Genomic DNA, 25,557 nt, shown 5'->3' on the forward strand with positions numbered 1-25,557 from the left:
GGGGGAACCCAGGGCCACCCGCACCAGCATATGGTCTCACAAGGGGTCTGAGGATCTCATCTCGGTACCTAATGGCAGTCAAGCTACCTCTGGCGAGCACATGGAGGGCTGTGCAGCCCCCCAAAGAAATGCCACCCCACACCATGACTGACCCATGGCCAAACCGGTCATGCTGGAGGATGTTGCAGGCAGCAGAATGTCCTCCACGGCGTCTCCAGGCTCTGTCACGTCTGTCACAGGTGCAGTGTGAACCTGATTTCATCTGTGAAGAGCACAGGGTGCCAGTGGCGAATTTGCCAATCTTGGTGTTCTCTGGCAAATGCCAAACGTCCTGCACGGTGTTGGGCTGTAAGTACAACCCCCACCTGCGGACGTCGGGCCCTCATACCACCCTCATGGAGTCTGTTTCTGACCGTTTGAGCAGACACAGGCACATTTGTGGCCTGCTGGAGGTCATTGTGCAGGACTTTGGCAGTGCTCCTCCTGCTCCTCCTTGCACAAAAGTGGAGGTAGCGGTCCTGCTGCTGGGTTATTGCCCTCCTACGGCCTCCTCCACGTCTCCTGATATACTGGCCTGTCTCCTGGTAGCGCCTCCATGCTCTGGACACTACTCTGACAGACACAGCAAACCTTCTTGCCACAGCTCGCATTGATGTGTCATCCTGGATGAGCTGCACTACCTGAACCATTTGTGTTAGTTGTAGACTCCGTCTCATGCTACCACTAGAGTGAAAGTACCGCCAGCATTCAAAAGTGACCAAAACATCAGCCAGAAAGCATAGGAACTGAGAAGTGGTCTGTGGTCACCACCTGCAGAACCACTCCTTTATTGGGGGTGTCTTACTAATTGCCTATAACTTCCACCTGTTGTCTATTCCATTTGTACAACAGCATGTGAAATTTATTGTCAATCAGTGTTGCTTCCTAAGTGGACAGTTTGATTTCACAGAAGTGTGATTGACTTGGAGATACATTGTGTTCCAATTATTTTTTTGAGCAGTGTATTTAATATAGTTTTATCTAAAAAGATAACTTTTTACAGTTTTTTAAAATGTTAGTTTTTATCAAATCAAATGTATTTATATAGCCAGCTGATCAGCTGATATATCAAAGTGCTGTACAGAAACCCAGCCTAAAACCCCAAACAGCAAGCAATGCAGGTGTAGAAGCACGGTGGCTGAGAAAAACTCCCTAGAAAGGCCAAAATCTAGGATGAAACCTAGAGAGGAACCAGGCTATGAGGGGTGGCCAGTCCTCTTCTGGCTGTGCCGGGTGGAGATTATAACAGAACATGGCCAAGGTGTTCAAATGTTCATAAATGACCAGCATGGTCAAACAATAATAATCACAGTAGTTGTCTAGGGTGCAACAGGTCAGCACCTCAGGAGTAAAAGTCAGTTGGCTTTTCATAACCGTTCATTGAGGGTATCTCTACCGCTCCTGCTGTCTCTAGAGAGTTGAAAACAGCAGGTTTGGGACAGGTAGCACGTCCGGTGAACAGGTCAGGGTTCCATGGCCGCAGGCAGAACAGTTGAAACTGGAGCAGCAGCACGGCCAGTTGGACTGGGGGTAGCAAGGAGTCATCATGCCAGGTAGTCCTGAGGCATGGTCCTAGGGCTCAGGTCCTCTGAGAGAGAGAAAGAGAGAATTAGAGAGAGCATACTTGAATTCACACAGGACACCGGATAAGACAGGAGAAATACTCCAGATATAACAGACTGACCTTAGCCCCCCGACACATAAACTACTGCAGCATAAATACTGGCTGCTGAGACAGGAGGGGTCAGGAGACATTGTGGCCCCATCCGATGATACCCCCGGACAGGGCAGTATATAACCCCACCCACTTTGCCAAAGCACAGCCCGCACACCACTAGAGGGATATCGTCAACCACCAACTTACCATCCTGATACAAGGCCGAGTATAGCCCACAAAGATCTCCACCACGGCACAACCCAAGGGGGGGGCGCCACCCCAGACAGAAAGACCTCGTCAGCGACTCAAAACACTCAAGTGACGCACCCCTCCTAGGGACGGCATGGAAGAGCACCAGTAAGCCAGTGACTCAGCCCCTGTAATAGGGTTAGAGGCAGAGAATCTCAGTGGAGAGAGGGGAACAGGCCAGGCAGAGACAGCAAGGGAATGTTTTTATGAAATTCACTAAGGAGAATGATCCTCCTCTTCCTCCTCTGAGTAGCCTCCACTGGATGACAACTACTGTAACATTTGGCCACCACTTCCCTCCAAATGATGTAAAGAGAATCTGTCTGTTGTTATCAAGATTGCCTCAAAAGCCCAGGCTTCTCACGTTCCAATAGTTGAGTCAATGAGACAAGTTTTGGAAGGATGGAAGCGAGATAAGTGGCCCAGTGTTTCTTTTTGAGGTTTCATGCGTGGTCATCATGCCATAGGGAACTTAGGACTGACTTGCTGTCAATAAAAACGTTTATTTTATTACCTCAGTCACCTCTCATCCATGGTTTAATTAAATAAAACAACCAGTTGATTTAACTGAAACAAGAAAGCAAATGTTCATCCCACCAATGCCAAAGATATGTCAAGTTGTTCTGTCCAATTAGGCCTATATATTGTTTCCCCTTCTTTCCAGGCAGGGAACTTAGTCATAGTTAAATATTGACTGAGTACTTAGGTAGTGTATCAAAGTCCTGAGGCCATAGAGTTTTCGTGTGTAGACATTTCAAGGGCCTGTTGTGTGTAGCTATCCGCACAAGAACCTGGTCATAATGCCTTGCCTGGTTATTGATTAACAGCCAAGAAGACTTAACATGTCCAGAGAACCCGGGGCCTTTGTATACACAGTAAGAACAACGATTTCACCATCTTTTCACGGCATTCTATTGAATTTATTTAGGTAATGTGGGAATGTACTTAGGTAATTGCGGTCCCATGTGGCTCAGCTGCTAAAGCATGTCGCTTGTAAAGCCAGGGCTGTGAATTCGATTCCCATGGGGATCGGTATGAAAAGAAGTGTGAAAAATGGATAAGAACGTCTGCTAAATGACTAAAATGTCATCTAAGAAGGAGAGGTTTTTATGTATATAATAATTGTATAATATATATTTTTTTGTAACTTGTGTATTCTTTTCAGTTCGAGTGTAAACAATATATTGCACGTGATTTCATACATTCAAACAGTCTTTTCTCAATTACATACCCCTCGCGTCCACTCTCCTCATCTCCTTCTCAAAACCCAATTGGGGGGGGAAGGCCAGAGACGGACCTCTGGCATTCTCATCCAATGCGTTTTGAGATGGAGACGAGGAGAGAGGATGCGTGGAGTGTGCAATTGAGAAAAGGCCCAGGTATGGTCATTGGGGAGACAGGTGACAGCCTACTTCCGGTCCTAGACAACAGTGTGTTAGTGCTATCGTTTTCATTGGTCAGAAGCTTATTGGTCTCGTCATTTTCTTTGGCCACCATGGAGTCTTCCAATAAATGAGATTAATTTAACATACAATGTAATGACCTTACTTGTAGAGTTTGTAATATACGGTAATGTAAATTAATTGGAGCAGGTGTGAGGGTGGAAGATTCTGGCAATATAACCTACAAAATCTACAAAAGCACACAAATATAATCTAGGCTACTGCCCAGTTAAATATTTTTTTATGCATTATTGTCACAATGTTATTTAATTTTGAAGGTTGGTCTTTAGGGAGCGGCAGGTAGGTAGCCTAGTGGTTAGAGTGTTGGGCCAGTAACCGAAAGGTTGCTAGATTGAATCCCTGAGCTGACAAGGTAAAAATCTGTCGTTCTGTCCCTTAACAAGGCAGTTAACCCACTGTTTCTAGGCCGTCATTGGAAATAAGAGTTTGTTCTTTACTGACTTGCCTGGTCAAATAAAAAAATAAGTGTAAGTGTGCAGGTTTCACAGGTGTTTTGGATGGTTGTCTAGTTATTATTCACACATGACCTGGCAGAGATGACAATTAGGTTGTTAGGGGAGATTGCCATGCAATGAGAATCCAAACGTCCTATAAAGAGAGGAACAACATGTTTATGAAATTATTCTGTTTTCATAGAGACATTTTATACTCCATTCTCAGAGTTAGCCACAATACTGTATACTGTGTATTTCAATCCCACAGAAGTGATCATAATGCAAAACCTACCCCTAAAAGCAGATGTGTGTCATGACTGTCCTGTAAGGATCCAAATAGGTCAGATCAGCTTTGCAATAAGGTGGGTGAAGGGAACTGGTCGGGGGTTGACAGCTCACTCTCTGTTGTAAATCAAGAACAGAGCATTCAGCTATCTCCCTCTCCAAATTCACCCAAGGAATATGTCTTTGTCTACACAGACATTTTCCCACCGAAACTAACACGTTCTAAAGCGAATGCTGGAACAATATTTCCAACATAGAACGTGGGGAATGAGCAGAAGTGACCCAAAATAACACTGTTGTCAGTTTGGTTATTACTTTGTGATATCATAAAAAAATGTTAAAGGAAATACTGTAACAAACTATACAGCACCAGTACCGGTTTTTCTTTATTTTGACCATTTCTACATTGTAAAATAATAGTGAAGACATCAAAACTACGAAAACTAGATAATCCGTTCACCTACTCTCACAAAGACACAGCGGTTGGAACTAAGAATCTCAAATTTGGACTCATCAGACCAAAGGACAGATTTCCACCGGAAATGCCAAAGAGAGGAGTTTCAAAAAGCAGAAATAAAGATACAATTAATCACTAACCTTTGATGATATTCATCAGATGACAGTAATAGAACTTCATGTTACACAATACATGTATGTTTTGTTTAATAAGGTTCATATTTATCAAAATATGAGTTTACATTGGCGCGTTACATTCACTAGTTCCAAAAACATCCAGTGATTTTGCATAGCCACATCATTCAACAGAAATACTCATCATAAATGTAGATGATAATACAAGTTATAAACATGGAATTATAGATATACCTCTCCTTAATGCAACCGCTGTGTCTGATTTAAAAAAAAACTTTACGGAATAAGCCAGCCATGCAATAATCTGAGACGGTGCTCAGAAACATTTGTCACAATAGCCGCCATGTTGACGTCAACATAAACAAGAAATCACATGATAAATATTCCCTTACCTTTGATGATCTATATAAGAAAGCACTCCAGGAATCGCAGGTCCACGATAAATGTTTGTTTTGTTCGGAAATGTCCGTTATTTATGTCCAAATACCTTCTTTTGTTAGCGCGTTTGGTATACATATCCAAACGCTCATTCTGGTCAGCATTACATCGGACAAAACCTTCAAAAAGTTATATTGCAGGTCAAAGAAACATTTCAAACTATGTGCAGAATCAATCATTAGGATGTTTTTAACATATACCTTCAGTAAAGTTCCAACCGGACTATTCCTTCTTGTCTTCATGAGCCATGGAACGCAAGTGACTACCATGAGGAATAAGCATGATAAGATATTGGCTGACTGCCAGACACCTGACTGATTCTGCTATCATTCACTCCCACAACACCATAGAAGTCTCATTATAATTTATATTGATGGTTGACATCTAGTGGAACCCATAGTCAGTGCAACATCATTAATATCTCAAGGGGATTTCATTTGGGATTCTGGTGAATACATACAAAGCTCAGATTTCTCACTTCCTGTTTTGATTTCTCCTCAGGATTTTGCTTGCCATACGAGTTCTGTTTTACTCACAGACATCATTCAAACAGTTTTAGAAACTTTAGAGTGTTTTCTATCCAATACTAATAATAATATACATATATTAGCAACTGAGACTGAGGAGTAGGCTGTTTACTTTGGGCAACTTATTCATCCAAGCTACTCAATACTGCCCCCCAGCCATAAGAAGTTAAGTCACTTTAAACAATGCCACTCTAAATAATGCCACTTGGTAATACTGTTTGCATATCTTACGTTACTCATATGACATGTATATACAGTATTTTATACCATCTACTGCACCTTGCCTATGCCGCTCGGCCGTCGCTCATCCATATATTTATATGTACATATTCTCATTCACCCCTTAAGATTTGTGAGTATTAGGTAGTTGTTGGGAATTGTTAGATTACTTGTTAGATATTACTGCACTGTTGGAACTAGAAGCACAAGCATTTCGCTACACTCACACTAACATCTGCTAACCATGTGTATGTGACCAATACATTTTGATTTGATTTGATTTGTTGTTATAGCTTTACAACTTGTACCGCCCTACAGGTCAGGCTGTTCACACTAAGGTGTGGTCATGGCCGTTTATTGCAAGTAGTAAAGAGAGAATGGACTGAGTTAGAGGGAGAGAGAATAAGAAGAAGGGACGTCAAATCAGTGTTAACAAGCAACAGTTGAACTAATCCAAGGTAAATCTGGTGAAGGTAAAAGGTAAAAACTCTAATTGAATCTACTGTACAAAAAAACAACGTTTTTCTAAGCTTTGCTGTACATTTATATGACTTTGTTGTTGTATTAACTTGATTAAAAAAATGTTTTACTGTGGCTAAAATCAGAAGTTTCCTCTAACTTTTTCAGATTTGATAATATCTCATCTGAACATTGAAAGTGGTGTCAACATGAACAATAACCAGGTAACTTCACTCCTTGACTTGTTGACCCCTTGACTTGTTCCACATTTTGTTACATTCCAGCCTTATTGTAAAATGTATTAAAATATATTTTTTTCACTCAATCTACAAACAATACCCCATAATGACAAAGCAAAAACAGGTTTAGAAATTTTTGCAAATGTATATAAAAAAATGAAATATCAAATTTAAATAAGTGTTCAGACCCTTTACTCAGTACTTTGTTGAAGCACAATTGGCAGTGATTACAGTCTCGAGACTTCTTTGGTAATGATGCTACAAGCTTGGCACACCTGTATTTGGGAGTTTCTCCCATTCTTCTCTCCAGATATGATCAAACTTTGTCACATGTGCCGAATACAACAAGTGTAGACCTTACCGTGAAATGCTTACTTACAGGCCATTAACCAACAGTGCAGTTCAAGAAGAGTTTAAGAAAATATTTACCAAAAAAAAACTAAAGTAAAACATTTTTTTTAAGTAGCCATAACGAGGCTATGTACAGTTGAAGTCGGACATTTACATACACCTTAGCCAATAGCCAAATACATTTAAACTCACTTCCTGACAATAAATCCTAGGTTAAATTCCCTGTCTTAGGTCAGTTAGGATCACCACTTTATTTTAAGAATGTGAAATGTCAGATTAATATTAGAGAGAATTATTATTATTTATTTTTTTAAATTTATTTCACCTTTATTTAACCAGGTAGGCTAGTTGAGAACAAGTTCTCATTTGCAACTGCGACCTGGCCAAGATAAAGCATAGCAGTGTGAACAGACAACACAGAGTTACACATGGAGTAAACAATTAACAAGTCAATAACACAGTAGAAAAAAGGGAAGTCTATATACAATGTGTGCAAAAGGCATGAGGAGGTAGGTGAATAATTACAATTTTGCAGATTAACACTGGAGTGATAAATGATCAGATGGTCATGTACAGGTAGAGATATTGGTGTGCAAAAGAGCAGAAAAGTAAATAAATAAAAACAGTGTGGGGATGAGGTAGGTGAAAATGGGTGGGCTATTTACCAATAGACTATGTACAGCTGCAGCAATCGTTTAGCTGCTCAGATAGCTGATGTTTGAAGTTGGTGAGGGAGATGAAAGTCTCCAACTTCAGCGATTTTTGCAATTCGTTCCAGTCACAGGCAGCAGAGTACTGGAACGAAAGGCGGCCAAATGAGGTGTTGGCTTTAGGGATGATCAGTGAGATACACCTGCTGGAGCGCGTGCTACGGATGGGTGTTGCCATCGTGACCAGTGAACTGAGATAAGGCGGAGCTTTACCTAGCATGGACTTGTAGATGACCTGGAGCCAGTGGGTCTGGCGACGAATATGTAACGAGGGCCAGCCGACTAGAGCATACAAGTCACAGTGGTGGGTGGTATAAGGTGCTTTAGTGACAAAACGGATGGCACTGTGATAAACTGCATCCAGTTTGCTGAGTAGAGTGTTGGAAGCAATTTTGTAGATGACATCGCTGATGTCGAGGATCGGTAGGATAGTCAGTTTTACTAGGGTAAGCTTGGCGGCGTGAGTGAAGGAGGCTTTGTTGCGGAATAGAAAGCCGACTCTTGATTTGATTTTCGATTGGAGATGTTTGATATGAGTCTGGAAGGAGAGTTTACAGTCTAGCCAGACACCTAGGTACTTATAGATGTCCACATATTCAAGGTCAGAACCATCCAGGGTGGTGATGCTAGTCGGGCATACGGGTGCAAGCAGCGATCGGTTGAAAAGCATGCATTTGGTTTTACTAGCGTTTAAGAGCAGTTGGAGGCCACGGAAGGAGTGTTGTATGGCATTGAAGCTCGTTTGGAGGTTAGATAGCACAGTGTCCAATGACGGGCCGAAAGTATATAGAATGGTGTCGTCTGCATAGAGGTGGATCAGGGAATAGCCCGCAGCAAGAGCAACATCATTGATATATACAGAGAAAAGAGTCGGCCCGAGAATTGAACCCTGTGGCACCCCCATAGAGACTGCCAGAGGACCGGACAGCATGCCCTCCGATTTGACACACTGAACTCTGTCTGCAAAGTAATTGGTGAACCAGGCAAGGAAGTCATCCGAAAAACCGAGGCTACTGAGTCTGCCGATAACAATATGGTGATTGACAGAGTCGAAAGCCTTGGCAAGGTCGATGAAGACGGCTAGAATCTGTTACTTCTCTAGGATAGGGGGCAGCATTTGGAATTTTGGATGAAAAGCATGCCCAAATTCAACTGCCTGCTACTCATCCCCAGAAGGTAATATATGCACATTATTAGTGACTTCGGATAGAAAACACTGTGAAGTTTCTAAAACTGAATCATGTCTGTGAGTATAACAGAACTTATGTAGCAGGCGAAACTGTCACGCCTTGGTCATTGTATCTTGTGTTTTTGTTATATGTTTGGGTAGGCCAGGGTGTGACATGGGTTTATATGTTGTATTTCGTATTGGGGTTTGTAGTAATTGGGAGTGTGTATTATTAGGGGTGTGTCTAGTTAGGCTTGGCTGCCTGAGGCGATTCCTAATTGGAGTCAGCTGATTCTCGTTGTCTCGGATTGGGAACCGTATTTAGGTAGCCTGAGTGCGCGTTGTATTTCGTGGGTGATTGTACCTGTCTCTGTGTTAGTCACCAGATAGGCTGTAATTAGTTTCACTCGTTTGTTGTTTTCTTCTTCAGTTATTTCATGTACCGCATTATCTTCATTAAAAGTCATGAGTAACCTACACGCTGCATTTCGGTCTGGCTCTCTTCAAACGACAGACGAACTTCGTTACAGAAACCCAGAGGACAAACCATTCAGAATTGTTTTTTTGAGGTCACTCTTTTCATTTGGAATCCAGATTTCTAAGGGACTTGATTGCAGTTCCTACCGCTTCCACTCGATGTCACCCGTCTTTAGAAATTGGTCGAGGTTTTTCCTTTGTGTAGTGAAGAAGTAGACCTGTTAAAAACGAGCTCACTTCATGTGTACTGTTTGAGAGAGGCACGTGACCAGAAAGCTAGCGTCAGTTTGTTTTCTTCCTGTATTGAACACAGATCATCCTGTCTTCACTTTTATTGATTATTTACTTTAAAAAAATACCTAAAGTTCTATTACAAAAGTAGTTTGAAATGTTTTGACAAAGTTTACAGGAAATCTTTGAGATATTTTGTAGTCACGTTGCGCAAGTTGGAAACGGTGTTTTTCTGGATCAAATGCGCCAAATAAATGGACATTTTGGATATATATGGACGGAATTAATCGAACAAAAGGACCATTTGTGATGTTTATGGGACATATTGGAGTGCCAACAAAAGAAGCTTGTCAAAGGTAAGGCATGATTATATTTTTATTTCTGCATTTTGTGTCACGCCTGCAGGGTTGAAATATGCTTTCTCTCTTTGTATACGGAGGTGCCACCCTCAGATAATAGCATGGTTTGCTTTCGCCGAAAAGCATTTTTGAAATCTGAGATGTTGGCTGGATTCACAACATGCGTAGCTTTAATTTGGTATCTTACGTGTGTGATTTCTGTTATGCAGGTGAATGAGGACCCAAAAGCGACTTAACAGAAACAGAGTTTTTATTCCAGTCTTTAACAAAAACGATACTCCTGGATATTATCTCAGGTAAAATCAAAACAGGAAAACTGAAATCCTCTCGTCAGTAGAGAGGAACGACTGGAGACGAGACCACAGACTGCAGGTCGCTTCGGGAAGGCGCAGGCCGTAGCTGATATAGATACCTGCTCACACGCAACATCTGAAGAAGGCAAAAACACGACAGGGCGGAACAAGGACACAGAACAGCAAACATCAAACAAGGATCCGACAAGGACAGAAGCGGAAAACAGAGGGAGAAATAGGGACTCTAATCAGAGGGCAAAATAGGGTACAGGTTTGAAAGAGTAAATGAGGTAGTTAAGAGAATGAGGAACAGCTGGGAGCAGGAACGGAACGATAGAGAGAGAGAGAGAGAGGGAGAGAGGGAGGGGGAGAGAGAGGGATAGAAAGAGGGAAAGAACCTAATAAGACCAGCAGGGGGAAACGAATAGAAGGGGAAGCACAGGGACAAGACATGACAATCAATGACAAAACATGACAATTTCATGAAAGTTTGATTTTTATAGTAATTTACTTGAATTTGGCGCTCTGCATTTTCACTGGCTTAGTGTCCCATATATCCCAGATAGCAGAGAAAACAGTCTATGACTTGGATGACTGGAGTCTCTGACAATTTTATGGGCTTTCCTCTGACACCGCATATTATATAGGTCCTGTATGGCAGGAAGCTTGGCCCCAGTGATGTACCTTCTGTAGCACCTTACGGTCAGATGCCGAGCAGTTGCCATACCAGGCGGTAATGCAACCGGTCAGGATACTCTCAATGGTGCAGCTGTATAACTTTTTGAGGATCTGGGGACCCATGCCAAATCCTTTCAGTCTCTCGAGGGGGAATAGGTTTTGTTGTGCCCTCTTCATGACTATCATGGTGTGTTTGGACCATGATAGTTCATTGGTAATGTGGACACCAAGGAACTTGAAACACTACCCGCTCCAATACAGCCCCGTTGATGTTAATGGGGTCCTGTTCGGCCAGCCTTTTCCTGTAGTCCACGATCAGCTCCTTTGTCTTTCTCACATTGAGGGAGAGGTTGTTGTCCTCTGACCTCATACCTATAGGCTGTCTCATCGTTGTCGGTAATCAGGCCTACCACTTGTGCCGTCAGCAAGCTTAAATGATAGTGTTGGAGTCGTGATTGGCCACGCAGTCATGGGTGAACAGGGAGTACAGATCCTCCTCTCCACCCTCTCCGAGTTGGGCATCTCCGGCGCGGCCCACGCTTGGATTGCGTCCTACCTGACAGGTCGAGGGGACTAAGTACACACCCCTGAGAGGCCCCAGTGTTGAGGATCAGCATTGCAAACATGTTGTTGCCTACCCTTACCACCTGAGGGCAGCCCCTCAGGGTCCTTAGCTTAGTGATGAGCTTTGTGGGTACTATAGTGTTGAACGCTGAGCTGTAGTCAATGAACAACATTCTCACATAGGTGTTCCTTTTGTCCAGGTGGGAAAGGGCACTGTGGACTGCGATTTAGATTGCGTCTTCTGTGGATCTGTTGAGACGTTATGCGAATTGGAGTGGGTCTAGGATTTCCGGGAGGATGCTGTTGATCCCCTCAAGCTCTGTCAGGTTGGATCTGGAGCGCGCTGCACAGCTATTTCCAGGTGTCTCCAGATATTTTCAATTGGGTTGAAGTCCGGGCTCTGGCTGGGCCACTCAAGGACATTCAGAGACTTATCCTGGAGCCACTCCTGCGTTGTCTTGGCTGTGTGCTTTGAGTCATTATCTTGTTTGAAGGTGAACCTTTGCCCCAACCTGTGGTCCTGAGCACTCTGGAGATGGTTTTCATCAAAGATATCTTCCCCTCGATCCTGTCTAGTCTCCCAGTCCCTGCCGCTGAAAATCATCCCCATCGCATGCTGTCACCACCATGCTTCACCGTAGGGATGGTACCAGGTTTCCTCCAGACGTGACGCTTGGCATTCGGCCCAAAGAGTTCTATCTTGGTTTCATCAGACCAGAGAATCCTTTAGGTGCCTCTTGGCAAACTCCAAGCAGGATGTCATGTGCTTTTGCTGAGGAGTGGATTTTGTCTGGTCACTCTACCATAAAAGGCTTGATTGGTGGAGTGCTGCAGAGATGGGAGAACCTTCCAGAATGACAACCATCTCCACAAAGGAACTCTGAAGCTCTGTCAGAGTGACCATTGGGTTCTTGGTCACCTCGCTGACCAAGGTCTTTTCCCCCCTGATTGCTCAGTTTGGCCAGTTGGCCAGCTCTAGGAAGCGTCTTGGTGGTTCCAAACTTCTTCCATTTAAGAATGATGGAGGGCACTGTGTTCTTGGGGACCTTCAATGCTGCAGTCATTTTTTTGTACCATTCCTCAGATATGGTATTTGACTCAATCCGGTTTCAGAGCTCTACAGACAATTCCTTTGACCTCATGGCTTGGTTTTTAAAATGACATGTGCGGGCAACTGTGGGACCTTACATAGACAGGTGTGTGCCTTTCCAAATCATGTCCAATCAATTGAATTTACCATAGGTTGACTCCAGTCAAGTTTTAGACATATCTCAAGGATGATCAATGGAAACAGGATGCATCTGAGCACAATTTTGAGTCTCATAGCAAAGGGTCTGAATACTTATATAAATAAGGTATGTGTTTTTTAAATGTATTTTGTGTGCAAATGTGTCTCAAGACTTGTTTTTGCTTTGTCATTATAGGGTAGTGTGTAAAGTGACGAGGGACATTTTATATTGAATATTATTTTAAATAAGGCTGTAACGTAAGAAAATGTGGAAAAAGGGAAGGGGTCTGGATGCTTTCCCGAATGCACTGTATATCTGTCAGATTATAATTTTGTTTTACCTGTGGGAAATGGACTGCTACATACAGTACATTGCAATACCAATCATTGAAGTTTAGTGGTAATTATACAATAAACATAACACTTTGGTTGTAATGTGTATTGTATGTTACCAAGTCAAAGTGCTCCAATGTATCAAATAATGCATTGATTTCTCTCATTGTAATTAAATGGAAAATCATTCTCCTCTCCGCTTTCCCCAGACATCAGGTCCCCAGTATGTGAACTATGGATTTCAAGAGGCGGCCGGAACTGAGGGAAGAGCCTCTGCAAATGCTTCTGCCCCGCAGATGCCCAACGCCCCCCTCTCTATTTACCCTCAGTACACCCCTCAGACCATCAACACCCACCACACGTTCACCCCTGGATTACCACATCCTGTCCCAGTACGAAAAGGTACAGTATTTACCCTTCTGCTGATATTCCTCAATTGATATACAATGCCAATATATATATATATATGCAGTACAAGTTTCATACACTGTTGTTTTTTGCCTTCTATTGTTTATTAAAAACATTGTCTGAGCAGCTTTGAGGTGTTCCATTTGGTCTTCATATCTGTTTTGCATGGGATGTCTTGTCTTAATCTCTGCTTTGTCATATGCTATTATAAGGTTTACAGTGCCTGCAGAAAGTATTCACACCCATTGACTTTTTCCACATTTTGTTGTGTTACAGCCTGAATTTATAATTGTATTAAATTGAGATTTTGTGTCACTGGCCTACACACAATACCCCATAATGTCAGAATGGAATTATGTTTTTTTAGAAATGTTTTCAAATGAATTAAAAATGGAAAGCTGAAATGTCTTGAGTCAAAATGTATTCAATCCCTTTGTTATGGCAAGCCTAAATAATTTCAGGAGTAATCATTTGCTTAACAAGTCACGTACTAAGTTGCATGAACTTTTGAATGACTACCTCGTATCTGTTCCTCACACATACAAGTATGTGTATACTCTTAGAATAAAAATATGCTATCTAGAACCAATAAGGGTTCTTTGGCTGTCCCCATAGGAGAACCCTTTGAAGAACCCTTTTTGGTTACTATTTTGGTTTCCATGTAGAACACTTTCCACAGAGGGTTCTACATAGAACCCAAAAGAGCTCTCCCTGGAACCAAAAAGGTTAGCCTATGGGGACAGCCAAAGAACCCTTTTTTCTAAGAGTGTAAGGTTCATCAGTCGAGCAGTGAATTTCAAACACAAAGACCATACAGGTTTTCCAATGCCTTGCAAAGAAGGGCACATGTTGGTAGAGGGTACACAACAAAAAAAGAAAACATTGATTATCACTTTGAGCATACTGAAGTTAGTAATTACATTTTGGATGGCGTATCAGTCACTGCAAAGATACAGGCATCACAAAATCTTAGAGAAAAACCTTGTTCAGTCTGCTTTCCAACAGACACTGGTAGACAAAGTCACCTTTCAGCAGGACAATAACCAAAAACACAAATTGCTTACCAAGATGACATTGAATGTTTGTGTGGCCTAGTTACAGTTTTGACTTAAAACGGCTAGACAATCTATGGCAAGACTTGAAAATGTCTGTCTAGCAATGATCAATAACCAACTTGACAGCTTGACAAATTTGTGAAATAATATTGTGAAACATTGTACAATCCAGGTGTGCAAAGCTCGTAGAGCAGTGTTTCCCAAAGGTAAGCACGTTTTTGCTTTTTCCCTAAAACTACACAGCAAAGCTTGATGATAGTGCTAGAGCAAAAAACAAAATGTGCACCCCTTGTGGTCAGGAGGGCTAAATTTGGAAAACCCTGTCTTAGAGACTTACCCGGGAAAGGTGATTATAACATGTATTGACAAATGGGTGTGAATATGTATGTAATTCATATATTACTGTATTTCATTTTCAATACATTTGTAAAAATTTCTACAAACATGTTTTCACTGTCATTATGGGTTATTGTGTGTAGATGGGTGAGAAAACAATAACAATTTAATCCATTTGTAATTCAGGCTGTAACACAACAAAATGTGGAATAAGTCAAGGGGTTTGAATACTTTCTGAAGGCACTGTATAGCGTGTTAAGTAGTACTGTTTTCACCTAGTAGCAGTCAACATCTGTAGTCACACAAATGCAAAACAAGCCTTTCCATGTTTCCAGGTTGACAAAAGTAACCAATGGTCAAATGATGTGTAAATATCTAGGTCTTGGGTTGAGAGTTCTATGTTAAAAAGTAGAACAAGAGAGCCTCTAGTTGTTTTTATTTTAAGTGTATTTTAAGTGTTGTTTGTTTCTAATCTCTTTCAGTGGTGAAGAAAAGTCGCTGTAAATGTATTGTGGCCTTAATTCTAAGTGTCTTAGTTCTCCTTGGGGCAGCTGGAGCGTTGGTTTGGTATTTCTGTACGTACAGTCTCCTTTCATACAGTATCTCCATTGATGCTCTTGACATAAGCTGACATATTAATAATTTTGACATTATTTATATGCTTTTTATGAAATGACTAGGTTGACATAAGCAAATTCAACTTGCGAATTCATCTTGCTTTCCAAATACACAGTTGTCTACGTAGTTTATAGGTGTATCTGGAAGCAAAGGAAAATTACCAAGTAGTTCTTAATCATTGAAAAGGCCAAGAAGAGCAACCTTATAGTCATGGTCAGAGCTGTGATGCCCTGTCTTGTGTGTGTGTGTGTGTGTGTGTGTGTCCACAGTGTCCTACCAGTGTGTGTTGGGGAGGTCCTGTAGCGAGGGAGGTGTGTGTCTGAATGCCTCTCAGTGGTGTGATGGCATCAGAGACTGTCCAGGAGGAGAAGATGAGTCACAGTGCCGTATGTCTCCACTCAATCATGTTAATCATTATAAACTCAGCAAAAAAATAAATGTCCCTTTTTCAGGACCCTGTCTTTCAAAGATAATTTGTAAAAATCAAAATAACTTCACAGATCTTCACTGTAAAGGGTTAAAACACTGTTTCCCATGCTTGTTCAATGAACCATAAACAATCAATGAGCATGCACCTGTGGAACGGTTGTTAAGACACGAACAGCTTACAGACGGTAAGCAATTAAGGTCACAGTTCTGAAAACTTAGGACACTAAAGAGGCCTTTCTACTGACTCTGAAAAACACCAAAAGAAAGATGCCCAGGGTCCCTGCTCATCTGTGTGAACATACCTTAGGTATGCTGCAAGGAGGCATGAGGACTGCAGATGTGGCCAGGGCAACATATTGCAATGTCCGTACTGTGAGACGCCTAAGACAGCGCTACAGGGAGACAGGACGGACAGCTGATCATCCTCACAGTGGCAGACCACGTGTAACAACACCTGCACAGGATCGGTACATCCGAACATGACACCTGCGGGACAGGTAGAGGATGGCAACAACAACTGCCCGAGTTACACCAGGAATGCACAATCCCTCCATCAGTGCTCAGACTATCTGCAATAGGCTGAGAGAGGCTGGACTGAGGACTTGTAGTCCTGTTGTAAGGAAGGTCCTCACCAGACATCACAGGTAACAACGTCACCTATGGGCACAAACCCACCGTCGCTGGACCAGACAGGACTGGCAAATAGTGCTCTTCATTGACGAGTTGCGGTTTTGTCTCACCAGGGGTAATGGTCGGAATCGTGTTTATCATCGAAGGAATGAGCGTTACACCGAGGCCTGTACTCTGGAGCGGGATCGATTTGGAGGTGGAGGGTCTGTCATGGTCTGGGGCGGTGTGTCACAGCATCATCGGACTGAGCTTGTTGTCATTGCAGGCAATCTCAACACTGTGCATTACAGGGAAGACATCCTCCTCCCTCATGTGGTACCTTTCCTGTAGGCTCATCCTGACATGACCCTCCAGCATGACAATGCCACCAGCCATACTGCTTATTCTGTGCGTGATTTCTTGCAAGACAGGAATGTCAGTGTTCTGCCATGGCCAGCGACGAGCCCAGATCTCAATCCCATTGAGCACATCTGCGACCTGTTGGATCGGAGGGTGAGGGCTAGGGCCATTCCCCCCAGAATTGTCCGTGAACTTGCAGGTGCCTTGGTGGAAGAGTGGGGTAACATCTCACAGCAAGAACTGACAAATCTGGTGCAGTCCATGAGGAGGAGATGCACTGCAGTACTTAATGCAGCTGGTGGCCACACCAGATACTGACTGTTACTTTTGATTTTGATCCCCCCTTTGTTCAGGGACACATTTTTCCATTTATGTTAGTCACATGTCTGTGGAAGTTGTTCAGTTTATGTCTCAGTTGTTGAATCTTGTTATGTTCATACAAATATTTACACGTTAAGTTTGCTGAAAAGAAACGCAGTTGACAGTGAGAGGATGTTTATTTTTTTGCTGAGTATACTTACAGTATGCTGTTGACCGACACTGTATTCAGGAACCCACTGTTAAAATAAATATAGATATGAGGGTTGTTCACACTTTGCTATGGTTAATTATATGATTTTTGCTTTCATGCTTTTCTCCCTGAACTGAACGCTGTTCTAACATCAGTCTCTACTTTCCAGTACGCCTTCATGGGTCTGGTTTTGTGCTGCAGAGTTACTCATCAGACAGTCAGATGTGGAAGCCAGTGTGTGCTGATAACTGGAATGACAACATTGGCAGGGCCACCTGTCAGCAGATTGGATACAGCAGGTGGGTCACCAGGAGATATAGGATCACATACTATACATGTCATAGAGTATCATTTGTGATCACTTTCAAATAAAATCTCATTGGCCACATACACATGGTTAGCAGAGGTTAATGCAAGTGTAATGAAATGCTTGTGCTGCTTGTTTCCGACAGTGCAGTAATATCTAACAAGTAATCTAACAATTCCATAACAAATACCTAATACACACAAATCTAAAAGGGGTGAATGAGAATGTGTACATAAATATATGGATGAGCGATGGCCGAGCGGCATAGGCAAGGTGCAACAGATGGTGTAAAATACAGTATATACATATGTTATGAACAATGTAAGATATGTAAACATTATTAAAGTGGCATTATTTAAAGTGCCGTTGTTTAAAGTGGCCAGTGATTTTGTCTCCATGTGGGCAGCAGCCTCGATGAGTTAGTGATTGCTGTTTAGCAGTCTGATCACAGAAGATTATATTATATTATGTGCTAAACATGTTGTACATAACATAAATAATATTTGAGGGGCTGACCATACCTATCTCTGTTTCCAAGTGCGTCCTATGTTCGGTTCTCACAAAGAAACCCAGGCTCCTTGGCCGTTGATGGCTATATGAAGCTGTCAGGCTTTGACCCTCATTCCCTTCTACAGGGGCAGCTAACCAGCAGGTGATGAGAACATGAATACATCTCATTCAGTCCAGCCTTTTTTTACAGAGTAAATATACCAGCATTTACAAATATAAAATCCATTTTTTGAGTGGTGGGGAATAAATAAAAATATTCTTAATGTATTGAATTTTCTGTTTTTACATACAGAATTGCTTCTGTAAACCTTTATATGACTCTCATGATGTAATTTCCTCCTGCAGTCCCTACTGCTCATTACAAGCAGTCTCCCTGCAGTGTATTGGTAAGTCATTACTTTACCTTAACACTGATTCTCTGCACAGACACAGCTGACCTTCGGGTTAGGACAAAGCTTATAGAAACTCAGTCAGGAAGGGGAACTCAACAGAAGGAGTTATTTGTATTATAGGCAGCAGCTACTCTTCCAGGGGTTCAGCAAAATTAAGGCAATTATACATTTTTTAAAACATTACAATACATTTACAACAGATTTCACAACATATTAAGCATTTGCCCTCAGGCCCCTACTCTACTACCACATATCTACAACACAAAATCCATGTATACGTGTGTGTATAGTGCGTATGTTATCGTGTGTTTGTATGCATGCGTCTGTGCCTGTTTGTGTTGCTTCACAGTCCCCGCTGTTCCACAATGTGTATTTTTATGTTTTTCAAAAATATAATTGTACTGCTTGCATGAGTTACTTGATGTGGAATAGAGTTCCATGTAATCAGGGCTCTATGTAGTACTGTGCACCTCCCATCCTCTTTTCTGGACTTGGAGACTGTGAAGAGACCTCTGGTGACATGTCTTGTGGGGTATCCGAGCTGTGTGCTAGTAGTTCAAACAGACAGCTCCATGCATTCAACATGTCAATATCTCTCACAAATACAAGTGGTGATGAAGTCAATCTCTCCTCCACTTTGAGCCAGGAGAGATTGACATGCATATTATTAATGTTAGATCTCCGTGTCCATCCAAGGGCCAGCTGTGCTGCCGTTTTCGGAGCCAACTGCAATTTTCCTAAGTCCCTCTTTGTGGCACCTGACCACAGGACTGAACAGTAGTCCAAAACTAGGGCCCAAAAGACCTGCCTTGTTGATAGAGCTTTTAAGAATGCAGAGCAACGCTTTATTATGGACAGACTTCTCCCCATCTTAGCTACTGTTGTATCAATATGTTTTGACCATGACAGTTTGCAATCCAGGGTTACTCCAAGCCGTTTAGTGGCCTCAACTTGCTCAATTACCACATTATTCATAAAAACATTTGGTTGAGGTTTAGTGAATGATTTTTCACAAATACAATGCTTTTAGTTTTTTAAATATTTAGGACTAACTTATTCCTTGCCACCCATTATGAAACTAACTGCAGCTTTTGTTAATTGTTGCCGTCATTTCAGTCGATGTGGTAGCTGATATGTATAGTTTTGAGTCATCCGCATACATAGGCGCTTTACTCAGTCAGTGGCATGTCGTTAGTAAAGATTGAAAAAGGTAAGGGGCCTAGACAACTGCCCTTGGGAATTCCTGATTCTACCTGGATTTGTTACTTTACTGACTTTATTGTCCCCATGGGGAAATTGTGTTGCAGTGCCATGTATACGTTTAAAGTGGCGTTTAAATACAAAACAAATTGACAATACAACTTTCATAAGTTATACATACCAATAATAAGCGACAAGCCTGCTGGCCTTACTGGGTCGATAGGAACATTAGCTTGAGCTATTTAGAGTGATATCTCACCTGGCACAAATTATTGACTAGTTCTGTTTTTCCTGCCGAGGGGTGCCCTACACCCAGAGGGGAATAGTTCAAAGTCTGGGTACAGGGGGTGGCTTGGGTCTAAAATTATTTTTGTAGTCTTGTGGAGGGCCCTGACCTTAAAGATCTCATCCAGGCCTGTCTGTTTGACTCCATGTACCTTGCTTGCTCTGGTGATAATCCTTCTCAGCATATTTCTTTGGCTGACGGTGGCATTGCCAAACCAGCAAATACAAAAAGTTGAAATACTCTCAATGAAATATTTGTAAAATAGAGTCTGTATAGTACAATCAACAATATTTTTATCAGCCCAGAATTATGAGAAAGTACAGTTTCTATTGACTCTTTTTGTAGATCAGGTCTGTACATTTACTCCACTGAAACTCATTGTCCAAGAGGATACCCATATATTTGTATTCCTCTACAATCTCTATGTTCTGACCACTGATAGATGTTGCAAAGGCAGGTGTTGTACACTTCCTGAAGTACATGCACATCTCTTTGGTCTTGTTGGTATTGAGGACCAAGTGTGATTCGTCACACCACTTTACAAAGTAATTTAGGACCGGGCCATGGTGTTCCTCATCATCATGCAACGGGCTGATCAAGGCAATTTCATCCACAAACTTAACGAGGTGTCTGTCAGGATGGGAACTAGTACAACTATTAATGTACAATATGTAGAGGAGTGGGGACCAAACACATCCCTGAGGAGAGCCTGTGTTGGCTTACTTTGACCCGCTGTGATCTCTGGCTCAGGAATTCCAACAGCCACAAAACCAGGAGAGGCTTCCATTAAAGAACACCCACTGTGTTCTGTTAGACAGGTAAATCTTTATCCACAATATAGCACGGGGTGTAAAGCCATAACACAAGGTTTTCCAGCAACAGACTATGAACGATAATGTCAAAAGCCGCCCTGAAGTCTAACAAAACAGCCCCCACAATCGTTTTATCATCAATTTCTCTCTGCCAATCATCAGTCATTGTGTGTAAGTGCTGTGATTGTTGAATATCCTTCCCTACAAAACATGCTGAAAGTCTTGTCAATTTGTTTACTGTAAAATAGCTATGTATTTGGTCAAACACAATTTCTTCCAAAATTTTACAACGGATTGCTGATTGGTCGGCTTTTTGAGACAGTAAATGGGGCTTTACGATCCTTAGGTAGGGATAATAACTTTTGCTTCCCTCTAGGCCCGAGGGCACACACTGACTAGTAGGCTTAAATTGAAGATATGGCAAATAGGAGTGGAAAATTGTCCACTATTAGTCTCAGTCATTTTCCATCAAGTTGTCAGACCACGGTGGCTTGTCATTGTTGATGGACAACTATTTTTTCATCTCTTCCACACTTTACGGAATTCCATTTGGTCAGATATACTTGGATGTATAGTGTCATTGTTTGTTGCTGGCAGTCACATGATTTCTGAATTTGCAGTACGTTTGCCAACGGTTGTACAGCCATACCTATCACATGTATTTCACACGTCATCCAGATGCTGATTGTAAGCACTTCCCACAAGAATGGGCTTTAGGTGAGGCAGATGAACCTGTCGTCATATTACTTCAACAGTATTTAACATGAGATCCTCTCTAAGCCTTACAGGAATGTGGTTCTGAATATAAAACAGCCACACCTCCACTTTTGGCATTTCTGTATTTTCTGTAGATCTTATAACCATGTATTGCTATCACTGCATCAGCAAATGTATTATCTGAGTTTCAGAAATTGTCAGAATATGAATGTCATATTTCATGAACCTTGTTTTTAAGCTGTTAATGTGGGCTATTTTTAACACTTTTCTGGGAAGCTTTAATGTTTTTCTTGCTTTACTGGAAGCATAGCAGAGGTAGACATGATTTGGTTAATTACGGTATGTTAGTGCAGGGTTTGCTCCTCACAGTGGAGATTCCTGCTTGAGCAGACCACCTCAGTGTTAACAGTATAACTCTGGTTCATAGGCATATGATTACTGCATACAATAGCTGTAGAATCAGCAGAGGCATTCAGGGCAGTGAGGAACATAAATAAGTTACTTACATTTTGTCTTCCAACGCCCCCAGAATAATGTACATTTGCTGAAGCATTATGACAATTTAGCGACACAATGGTAGGGATTAACTGAGCCTGGTTTGGGTCATTGATAAGTCATTGTCTCAATGCAGCCTTATAATGCTGTGAAAGGATCCAGGAACCCAAATGATTTGGGTGGATCCCATCCTCATTATTGACAGGAGATTGACAACCTTCACATTTAGATTATCAGTGTTATATGTAGCTGGTTTACTACTATATCTTGACCAGGCACTTTGGGTTGGCTGTGGAAAAATGAAGTTTTTCTTAAGTAGACAACCAAACTGAAGTAAAAACACTAACTCTAAAAGTGCCACCTGGTGGAAAGTTGACCTCCTCGAAACCTTATTTTTGACCGTTCTGAAATTGTAGGCCTCTGTCAAACAACTAGTTAAAGACAAAAAAACATGTACGATTTCTGTGTCAATATGGGAGAAAGGAAAATACTCTTTTGAATTCTAGTGGGTAGGCTAAACTGAAAATGTTGACTCAATCATGCATTTTGTGATAAATGCACGAAATTTGGCACAGATATTTACCCTGTCTACCCATCCACATTGCTCCGGCCGAACACACCCGCTATCGTTTCTTCTTCACGATGACACTGGATTTGCTTTCCTCCCTGACATCTTATTGAATGCAAACAAATTCTGACCATTCTGATTGGTCCCAGATACAGATGGGTTGGACCAGAGCTGGGGCCAGAGCCATCATTGGCTTTGATACTCTAATTGGTTAGAGACGATCTAAATGCTGATTGGTTTTGTACAATGCCACTCATTTTGATGTGAGCACAAACGTATAGGATTGCAGCAACAATAACTAAAAAAAGCAATTGGAACTTAGTTGATAGCCAAAGTTCGAGCAAAATGTGTGATGGCACCGGCGCCATTATAGCCCATGTACCCATATCGGTGGTCATCTTAGGTCCTAAAGGTTTGTTATAGCTTAAATCGCAAATTTCTCAACCTCTAAGTATCACAGAAACACAACACCTTGAATGAATAACAGAAAACATTTCATGATACATTGCTATGGATAAAATGTATCAGAATAACTTCAAAACATGACCATTTTTTGTGTTACTGCTAGACAAACAGTCTCTTTGCAATCATTACCAATTTAAAAAATGACCGCCGTTGTCGGTTATAAATATGTTTGCACTTTTAGGGTTAAAACCCTCTTATCCACCAGAGAAGTGATCCCTGTTTTGTTCAGTTTGAACCAGACTGGCTACCCCTCTTTGCCCTACAGTAGCTTGTGACAGCCTTAAAGACTAGCTGAGATTTGGCTCTGGGTGCCCAGATTACTTTACAGTTAATCTTGGAAATTAGAAAATTGGGTTAGATTCTGTAATGTTTCTCTGTGTTATTGTCTTGCTTCCAGACTGTGGTGTGAGTGTCGCGCCCACTAGGAGCCGTATTGTAGGAGGCGACATAGCGGTGAGCGGGGCTTGGCCCTGGCAAGTCAGTCTGCACTCCAACTACCAGCACCAGTGTGGAGGCTCCATCATCAGCCCTGAGTGGATCATCACTGCAGCCCACTGTGTAGAAACGTGAGTGTGACTCAATCTAACCTCGTACCAAAGCTAATGTATTACTTACTACTAAAGACAGAGAGCCGGGTGGTGGACGAGACTAGACTCAATCATTTGTTCCTCTTAGAGGAGATTCCTCAAGGGAGGTAGAGGAATATTATAGTCCTCAATTTTTTAGGAAAAAACATACAAAATAAAAACTATTTAAAAAAAATCCTTGTGAATTAAACTCCAGCATGATTTTGTTGTGGTAGCACTACAACAATGAAACCAGCAGAGGGACTTACTATTGTCTGTTTCCTCTGCGTCCTTCTACATGAATTAAATAATTTTCTGACTGAACCCATTTCATTTAAACAAAACCTTCCATGCATGTTTACCCATGGTAGTAGTGGTCAAAAAGCTACGTTTTTGACCGGATTGCCTAAAACAGTGGTTCCCAAACGTTTTAATAGTCCCGTACCCCTTCAAACATTCAACCTCCAGCTGCGTACCCCCTCCAGTACTGGGGTCAGCGCACTCTCAAATGTAGTTTTTTGCCATAATTGTAAGCCTGCCACACATACACACTATATGATACATTTATTTAACATAAGAATGAGTGTGAGTTTGTCAACCGGCTCGTGGGAAGTGACAAACAGCTCTTATAGGACCAGGGCACAAATACTAATAATCAATAGTTTTGCTCTTTATTTAGCCATCTTACATAAAACCTTATTTGCTCATTAAAAATTGTGCATAACTCACCACAGGTTAATGAGAAGGGTGTGCTTGGAAGATTGCACATAACTCTGCAATGTTGGGTTGTATTGGCGAGAGTCTCACTCTTAAATCATTTGCCACACACAGTCTGTGCCTGTATTTCGTTTTCATGCTAGTGAGGGCTGAGAATCCACTCTCACATAGGTACGTGGTTGCAAAGAGTATCAATGTTTTAACAGTGGGATTTGCCAAGGCAAGAAACTCTGAGCGCAGCCCTAACAAGAATTCTGGCAGTGACTTCTGATTAAATTCAATTTTCACAGAACCGATTGTTTCAATTTCGATGAGGCTCTCATTCAGATATCAGTAAATGGGCTGGAGTCATGAAAGGAATAAAGAATCAAATTGTTTGTGTCGTCCATTTCGGGAAAGTACCTGCGTAATTGCGCACCCAGCTCACTCAGTCGCTTCGCTATAAATCACGTTTGACATTGTCCATAAGCTTGACCTTTATTTGCACACCAAAAAAAAAAATCATACAATGACGGAAAGACCTGTGTGTTGTCCTTGTTAATGCAGACAGGAAAGAGCTCCACATTCTTAATCATAGCCTCAATTTTGTCCTGCACATTGAATGTAGTTGCAGAGAGCCCCTGTAATCCTAGATTCAGATCATTCAGGTGAGAAAGAACATCACCCAGATAGGCCAGTCGTGTGAGAAACACGTCATCATGCAATTGGTGAGACAAGTGAAAATTTTGTTCAGTGAAGACAACTTTAAGCGCGTCTCTCAATTTAAAAAATGTGTCAATACTTTGCCTCTTGATAACCAGTCCACTTCTGGATGTTGTAAAAGCGTTACATGGTCGCTGCCCATATCATTGCATAATGCAGAAAATACACGAGAGTTCAGGGACCTCGTGAACCATTTTCACTGTAGTGTCCATAGTTACCACTCCACTATGTCTCCCTGTCATGGCTTTTGCGCCATCTGTACAGATACCAACACATCTTGACCACCAAAGTCCATTTGATGTCACAAAGCCATCCAGTACTTCAAAAATATCCTCATGTTGTCCTGGTTTCCAGTGGTTTGCAGAAGAGGATGTCTTCCTTAATTGACCCCCCATAAACGTAATGGACATATACCAGGAGCTGTGCCAGGCCTGACAAGTCTGTTGACTCATCCAGCTGTAATGCATATAATTCACTAGCTTGTATGCGACGCAGGATTTTT

General features: G+C 41.8%; 1 protein-coding gene across 3 annotated transcripts; it reads left to right on the forward strand.

The window, feature by feature from the left end:
* The first annotated feature begins 2,684 nt into the window (after positions 1–2,684).
* On the forward strand, positions 2,685–25,500 carry LOC123998726 (transmembrane protease serine 2-like). Of its 3 annotated transcripts, none has more exons than XM_046303825.1 (11): positions 2,685–2,820; positions 6,221–6,375; positions 6,530–6,585; positions 13,202–13,394; positions 15,274–15,366; positions 15,679–15,795; positions 17,488–17,617; positions 18,164–18,277; positions 18,481–18,521; positions 23,468–23,636; positions 25,320–25,500. In XM_046303825.1, the coding sequence occupies exons 3-11, from the start codon at positions 6,571–6,573 to the stop codon at positions 25,450–25,452; spliced, it is 1,005 nt and encodes a 334-aa protein (XP_046159781.1). In that variant the 5' UTR covers positions 2,685–2,820; positions 6,221–6,375; positions 6,530–6,570; the 3' UTR covers positions 25,453–25,500. The 3 variants fall into 3 exon arrangements, with proteins under 3 accessions (XP_046159781.1, XP_046159780.1, XP_046159779.1); XM_046303824.1 differs by having other exon boundaries at positions 6,221–6,360; positions 25,320–25,499; XM_046303823.1 differs by having other exon boundaries at positions 6,221–6,382; positions 25,320–25,498.
* Positions 25,501–25,557: the final 57 nt, after the last annotated feature.

Source organism: Oncorhynchus gorbuscha, linkage group LG16 (genome assembly GCF_021184085.1).
Source record: "Oncorhynchus gorbuscha isolate QuinsamMale2020 ecotype Even-year linkage group LG16, OgorEven_v1.0, whole genome shotgun sequence".
Taxonomy (NCBI): domain Eukaryota; kingdom Metazoa; phylum Chordata; class Actinopteri; order Salmoniformes; family Salmonidae; genus Oncorhynchus; species Oncorhynchus gorbuscha.